Source organism: Labrus bergylta, chromosome 13, assembly GCF_963930695.1.
Source record: "Labrus bergylta chromosome 13, fLabBer1.1, whole genome shotgun sequence".
Taxonomy (NCBI): domain Eukaryota; kingdom Metazoa; phylum Chordata; class Actinopteri; order Labriformes; family Labridae; genus Labrus; species Labrus bergylta.
In genome coordinates this window covers 21,265,523-21,273,255 of record NC_089207.1, presented here as the reverse complement: position 1 = coordinate 21,273,255, position 7,733 = coordinate 21,265,523, and the positions used below count along the sequence as shown (strand labels likewise).

Sequence of the window (7,733 nt, the reverse complement as noted above, 5' to 3'; positions counted from 1 at the left end):
CTGTAGGGAAACTTTCTGTAATGATGTCACACACTTAGAATAACAACCGGAACCTGTCAGGGACAAAAACCACAACTTTGAGTGGACTCACTTTGATCCATCATCCATTATGCTGGCCTCTCAGAAATAACAAAAACTCCCACAGTTAGTAGGATGGACTCAGCCTGAGAGTGGTTGGTTACTTCTTCTTTTTTTGCCTCTCGGTGGATTTGTAAACCTACCTAATGTGCATACTGCCACCTGCTGTATCAGAATGTGTACATACGCAAGGTACCTGTACACAGGTTATGAAACGAAGTTACTAATGGTTCCAGATTTTAAAATATTGCAATTTTCTTGAAGAGCACAACAATTTTAAATGTTGTTTTATTGTAACTCCTTCCTCCAACCTTCCTCTTTGCCTTGCTTCCTTCCTTTCTTCCTTCTTTCCTTTCCTCCTTCTTGAAGTTTCCCCGACTGCTGGACCCGCTAGCTCCTCCTCCACTGCTCCTAACTCCTCCCCCTCCCCTTCACCAACTCCCTCCTCCTTCTCCTCGTCCTCCTCCACCACCACCTTAACGCATCCAAATGCTCCTCTGCCTCCGAACTCACCCTCTCAGCACGCCGACTCCTCACCTCCAACAAACTCACAACCACCTGCACCCACCAGCACCTCCCTGTCCTCTAACCCCGCCCCCGGCACGCCTGAGGTCCAATCAGATGCTTTGCCTGCAGAGCTGTCTCCTCTCCTTCCTCCTGCTCCTCCTTCTCCACTCTCCTCCTCCTCACCACCTGCTGATGGTGAGTTTCCTCCAGCCTCACCGAGTCCTGCTGTCTTTCTGCACCTTCTGTTATCTAACCGTTAATTTATAAATCTGTAATGAGTCGTTGGTGAGCGACCTTCTGGATATCGGTAACAGTTTCATAAACACGAGGACACTGAAGGAGAAGCTGACGTAAGACTGTAAATCATCTCTAGTTAGTTTCCCTTCTGTGACAGAAAGTATAGATATTAATATTAAACTTAAAACATAATCATACACGTTTCTAGATACCTGTTTGTTACCGCGGCAACAAAAAGAAGTCCTAGAAACTAATGTTGGCCTCCTCCTCCCTCTCTGCTCCTTCAGGTCCCATCGTCCCTCAGTTCTTCAGTATGAACCGCCCTCAGCCCCGGCAGCAGACTCCTCAGGTCGGGGGGTCTCTGCCGTACCGCCGTCCGTCCTCTGTGACCGGTGAGCCAATCATAGCTCAGAACCAGGTCAACGGGGGTCCCTACTTCAACCAAAGTCCAGGTAGGAGACTTAAAACCAGACTGATCCGGTTCCCAACAGTTCTTTTTCACCATTATTTATTCTGAATGTTAAAGTAATCAAAATCTAAAAATGTCTCATTTGTGTTTTTGTGTCAGCGTCTCCTCCGCCTCCCTCCATCCTGCAGTTCACTCCTCAGCTTCCTCTGATGGGATTTGTTGCTCGAGTTCAAGAGTCCAGTAAGTATGGTGTGGATGTTTATTCATAATTGTACCTTTGAGAACTTCTGGATCCAACTCTACATGTGAGTGTTTGATAATAAACCAAGCAGACAAGAAAACATTGATTTAAGAAACATTTCATTTCTATCGCTAAGTTTACTTTGAATTGGTTTTATCTGGTATTTAAATATGATGTATGTATCTGATGTATAAATGGGCATACATTTATAAATACACAAATACAAATATACAACTATAAAAACGTGACATACAAATAAATAAACTAATTTGTATAAATAAATGTGTATTTGTAAATATATTTTAGAGATTTGAAAACAAATATGCTCGACATTGTGTGTGGATTCTGCATTCGCTTTTGGGCTTTTATGACTCATGTATACTGTCTAGTAGATAAAAAAATGGCACTACAACCCACAAGAAACAGTTATTACTAGTTATTACTTACCCATCCAGTAAGTCCACTGTTCGCTTCCATGTTGTTGATCCTGCAGCAGTCATAGACGGTAAATTTGGATAAAAGCATCTGCCAAATACGTAACCACAACCATAACCAGCGGTGGCTATACAACCCTGCCATCTACTGGTTGTTCAGGGGAGGGTGTATTCACATTCGAATTCAGGGGTATTTATTTGTGGATGGCAGTGTGGATGGCAGTGTGCGGGAAGAATGTCTCAAAATTACATCATCGAGAGAAAAGCCGAAAAGCGATCCACAAATGCAGAATCCACACACAAAGTCAAGCATACTTATTTTCTAATCTCTGAACTATATTTACAAATACACGTTTATTTATACAAATTAGTTTATTTATTTGTATGTCACGTTTTTATATTTGTATATTTATAAATGTATGCATATTTATACATATCATTTCGATATGTATAACTCTTTTTGAGACAATTCTATCTCCATATTTAAAAACACTAAAATATTTCAATCTCTTTTTATTGAGACTGTACATCCTTAACCATCACACATTATAAAGTAGGTCGGACTGCTGTGAAGCTGGGCTTACTCAGGGATTCAAAACAAGCGAGTCTCGGGTGCGTCAATAATGGAGGAAAATGTAAAAAAAAGAAAAAGGTATTCGGACGCTCATGGAAGTTTCACGAGTTTTAGAGTATAGAGATGTAGCGTCTGAAGTGTCCTCAGAATCAGACCCCATGTGTAATAATGTGAAACTGCCAAAGCTTTTACTTGAACAATACTCAGGAGAAATCAGCCAGTGGTAGTCTGAGACCGCTGTGAACAAGAATCCCAGCCTGACAGAGGCAGATGGATTTAGTGATGTGACATCGTATCTCGCTGGTTGCAGGATGATCAATAACAACAATCAGGATGATTCAGCTTCAACACCTATTTTCCTCTGAATATCCTCCTCTCCCCAACTCTCACATCTCGTCTCTCCTCCAGTCTCAGACTCCTCTCCTCCTGCTCTCCCTCCTCACCCGGCCACAGCTGAGAGCCAACCAACACCAGAGGAGACTCCGCCCACTCCTCAGCCACTGGAGGACGGACACGAGGAGGAGGACTCGGCCGTGGTGGAGTACAGCGACCCGTATGCTGAAGAAGACCCTCCATGGGCCCCCAGAAACTATGAGGAGAAAGGTACGCAGCAGAAACACCACGCTGCTGTGCACTGATGGAACATAATCGATCCGACATAATCAGTGGATTTTAAATAAATACTATTATTTTTATGTAAACACCAGTCGCTCTCTTTAAGAGCACATAAACTAGGCTGAATTGATCCTAAGATTAGTTCATGGTCACATGAAGACGAAGTATCACCAGCATGTTGATGGTTAATATTTATGGTTGTTTGTCACCCCCTAGTGGTGGCCATATACGACTACTCAGCTGACAAAGAGGATGAGCTGTCGTTCCAGGAAGGAGCGATCATCTACGTCATCAAGAAGAACGAGGACGGCTGGTACGAAGGAGTGATGAACGCCTACACCGGCCTCTTCCCCGGGAACTACGTCGAGTCCATCATGCACTACGCTGACTGAGACTGTGTGTGTGTGTGTGTGTGTGTGTGTGTGTGTGTGTGTGTGTGTGTGTGTGTGTGCGTGCGTGCGTGTGTGTGCGTGTGTGGACTGAGAGATAGTCATCACACCTTCAGTCCAGGTTCTCTGATCTGAAAGGAAAATTATAAAATGTTTAAAATGAACACTAACAGATCAGGAGCAGATCAGCTCTTATAAATAGAAGTCACCGATACTCTTGATTACATTCTGCTTTCTGATCTACATCTTCTCTTTTTACCCATAAGGTCTTGCTTGTGCTGAGGTTTCTGAAACACTGCAGTTCTCTTGTTTCAGCACAGAAACACCTTGATGTAGTTATCTGGTGTAAAGATGTTCTTCATGGAAAACATGCTCTTACATTTTTATTTCTTCTATTGACAACGTATCGACATCACGGCTCCCATCTGACAACGATTTATTTATCTCTATAAATGGATTTCTGCACGTCAGTGCGGCTGACGCGCTGCTCAAGGTCAAACATTTGGACTCTGCGTGACGCTGTGTCGCAGAAGTCGTTCTATGTTGATGTTTCTTCACTGGGATCGTCAAACAGAGAGCAAAGATGGAACAGCATTCTCTGAAGTAGAAACAAACTGATCCCAGAGTCAAAAAGACAGAAAGAATATGAGCTGTGCTGAAGCCACTTTGTCACTAAACACTAAACTCAGAGTTTAAACCTCTCTGTGTTCGCTTTAACCGTCCGCTCTCTGTTGAGCTTAAAGCCGATTTATTCGGCTATTCCATATTTAAATGCACATAACGTCCTATGCTGCCATGGAGCAAATCTGTAGGACACACCCACTCATATGATCACTTAAATATCCCTGAGACTGCAAACAGAGCTGGCCAATCAGAGGAGAGTGGGCGTGTGGGGAGGGGGGTTCTTAAAGAGACAGAAGCTGAAATGAAGCATTTCAGGCAGAGGCTGAAAAGAAGGATTTTACTGACTCCAGTGTCAGATAAATAAGGAGGTTTTTGAGCTACACATCTCTTAACACTTCTCAACAGGCGTCCCAGACTTATTCATGGTGAAAGTGAGTTAAATAGATCTGCTTAAAGATTAATTTGTCTTTTTTGGTGGATTAGTCATACAGATAACTATAAAGAAAATAATTAAAAGCCGACTGGCTTGTTGACATCTGAACCTAACCCTGAACCCTCAACATCATGACATCTATGATTTCACCACGCAAGATTTTTTTTACCCGACTCTCTCTTCGCTCCTTGTCTCTTTGACCTTTGCCTTAAAAATATTTCCCCCACCTCTTATTTCCTCAAGAGCCTTACGTGTGTTAAACTCTCTGAAGTTAAAAGAAGAAAGTGAAAGAAGCTTTGGCAATAACACTAAAACCAGTGAAGGTTTGAGTCACATCCTGAGTGAAGTAGAAGCCATACAGCGAGCTATAAGATGTTATTTAACGTCACAGTTTGTTCTGTTGTAAAGTCTGTTTTGTGTTTTGGAGCTTAAAGCACAAATGATGAAGACGAGGACAGAGAGAGTGCACAGCGGGCCAGAAGATTTAATGTAACGTCTTTAAAGGACCAGTCAGAACGATCCAGAAAGTCAAAGAGTTGCGGTAAAATAACCTTTATTAAAGGTTCTCTGTGGAGGTTTTGGCCAGTAGGGGTGCTATAGAGTGATGTTTTTTATAAGCTGGATCTCCTTTTGTTTGTTTTTGTGCACAAAAAGGATCAAATACCCCGTTACAGCAGCTGGTCTGACACGAGTACGCTGATCCATGAAGGTTAGCAGCTGATGTCAGCGTTTAGATGGTGAAATGATAACGTACATAAATGACTGTAAGTGAACATAGCGTCTCCGATTGAACTAATCTGGTCGGAGTGAGCTCTTGGTCTGGTCACCATGAAGTATAGCTGAGTTTAAATCCATCTTAAATATGAGTCATAAACTCAGTGAGGCCTCCCTCCGTCTGATCATTGAGCCTCTCCTCGTTGTGGTTTCCTCGTCATGAAGTGGACCTGACCGAGCCACCTTCTGGACAGTTTGGACCTGTTGCCAGTTTTTCAAAGTTTACAGTGTGTCTGCCTGCATGCCTGGAAATATAACTGATGATTTTATTCGCCATGTTTTTATATTTTGCTTTTTGATTGTATTCTTTGTTTTTTTTATACGTTCACCATCGTGAGCTTTTCATGCTCTTTGAGATTTGTGATGTTTCAGTGCTGTTTGGTTGTAATGAAGGTGGATCATTTTGTGCCATATGTGGGAGTGTTGTGGAGTGAACGCAGGTGTGTGTGTGTGTGTTGTAAGAGTGTGTACAGTGTGTGTGTAAACCAGTATGAACCAAACTTCCCTTACTGACTCCTGTTGTGATTATGGACCTTTTAAAGAGAGTTTCCTTATCGTGCTCTTGAAATACAAAAACCAGAATGTGCCAAATCAATTCTCCTGCTGTGAGCATGACGTTTGCTTCAAGGTCTCCTGAAGATGACGGGAATTCTGATATTATAAACTGAAACTATAGTTACATATTTAAAGTAGCAACATGTAACCCTGGCACCTAGTGTTTAAAATGGGTACTGCAGTCCAGATTCTAATCTTTGTAGAGCGCTGTCTCCCCCCGCCCCCTCCTCTCTAGAGTCAATGCTCACGCAGGTTGCCAGGTTAGAAACATGCAGAGGCTTTTTAGGTCGGGTACTTCTATCTGAACCAGTTCTCTTTCCCACTTCCATCACTACAACACCTGTTGGTTTGACCTGATAACTGCTCTCATATCTGGTAAACTGAGGGGCGTCCAAAACGGCCGTGTGGGGGTGCCTTAAAACCGCCTACCTTAACCCAACCCACAGGACAGCTCTCTCCAATGTTTTGAATTTAGACTACATTACCCATTCAGAGTTACATATTGCTTTAAATTGTGGCATTGTGGCAATCATTCCTGTCAGGGACAAAAACTAGAACTTTTCATGGACACACTTTGATTTTGTTAAAGCCAGTTTCACTGCTGCAGGCTGAAAAAATCTACTAGAGACATTTAAAACATATTCTTAATTTTTAGTCATTAAATCACACATTGATGTTGATAAAAATTGGTCCATACATTGATTTTCCCCTGAGGATGTGATGTATTGACTTTTCTCCTGCTCAATCATCAGGTTTGCCGCTGAATGTTTGGTCACACTCTGGTTTTTGTTCTGCCTTCAGTTTCCCTTTAAAGCGTTTTGACTGAATAACGAGATGATCTGTGAAATGTTGCAGACGACTTCTCTCAGGCTGATTTTACCAGGACTCTGCTCCGACTTTTCCCCCTGCAGACATTTGACCTCTGACCTCTGACCTCTGACCTCATCCAGGATTTAAAGTCTTACAGATCTAGAAGATGTTTGATCTTGATTTCTTATCAGTGACGGGATGTGTGCAAAGATTCAAAGTGAGACAAACAGCCAATATTTGACACTTGTGGTTATAAATGTGTTTCACCTGAATGTTTCTATATCTCATTTTTGCATCAGTTCCCTTTCAAATGCACTGTTTTTATTTTCGCCTGTTTTGTGTCTGGAGTGAAATCAACATCGGAATCATTCAGGAGTCGAGGTCTTGACCTGGATTGTTCTTGTTCTGTGGTCGATCTCTCAGCTCTGCAGCTTCCTCCTGGTCGAACGTGACGTCTGGAGAAGTTTAAAAAGTGAACTCTGACGGAAAGCACAAAGATCTGTTTTTTTTGTACGAAATCAACAAAATGAAAAGTAAATGTATTAAAGATCTGTTAATGTTTCTGCCTCTTATTTTATCTTCAGCCAAAAAAGAAATTCCTCCTCTGGAATGAAATTGTTGTTTGATGAATTAATAATAATAACCACATCATTTAACAAACATCTATCACTTTCAGCTTCCTGTTTTGACTACTGCAGAACTTTGGGATTAGTATCTTGCTCAAGGACAAATTGCACATGTCGACCAACTCTACCACTGAGCCACAGCCGCCCATCAAAGTAAGATTGACAAAAACTACCAATAACAAGTATTAAGGGACAGGCAGAATGCCAACTAGTATACTTCAACAATTCACTCACATCAACACACCTGGAGTAGGAGCCCCCCATAGTTATGATCCGCTCCAGCCGTTACCTCAGGGCAGATCTCCTCTCTCCTCCTGGCTGTAGCAGACTGGGACCACAGCGACTGGGACAGACGCCGTGGCCTAAACAAGCAGTAGCTGTATCACCAACAGACTCCAATGGAAACACTTACCAATGATTCGGGACT

At 42.4% G+C, this 7,733-nt stretch overlaps 1 protein-coding gene across 1 annotated transcript in view; it reads left to right on the top strand.

Annotated features, from left to right (window-relative positions):
• LOC109985139 (abl interactor 2) overlaps positions 1-7,231 on the top strand; it is a 24,819-nt gene extending 17,588 nt beyond the window's left edge. The window contains 5 exon segments of the mRNA XM_065962470.1: positions 448-780; positions 1,110-1,274; positions 1,391-1,471; positions 2,889-3,083; positions 3,312-7,231. Coding sequence (XP_065818542.1) covers positions 448-780; positions 1,110-1,274; positions 1,391-1,471; positions 2,889-3,083; positions 3,312-3,487 — 950 coding nt within the window. The 3' untranslated portion in view covers positions 3,488-7,231.
• Positions 7,232-7,733: the final 502 nt, after the last annotated feature.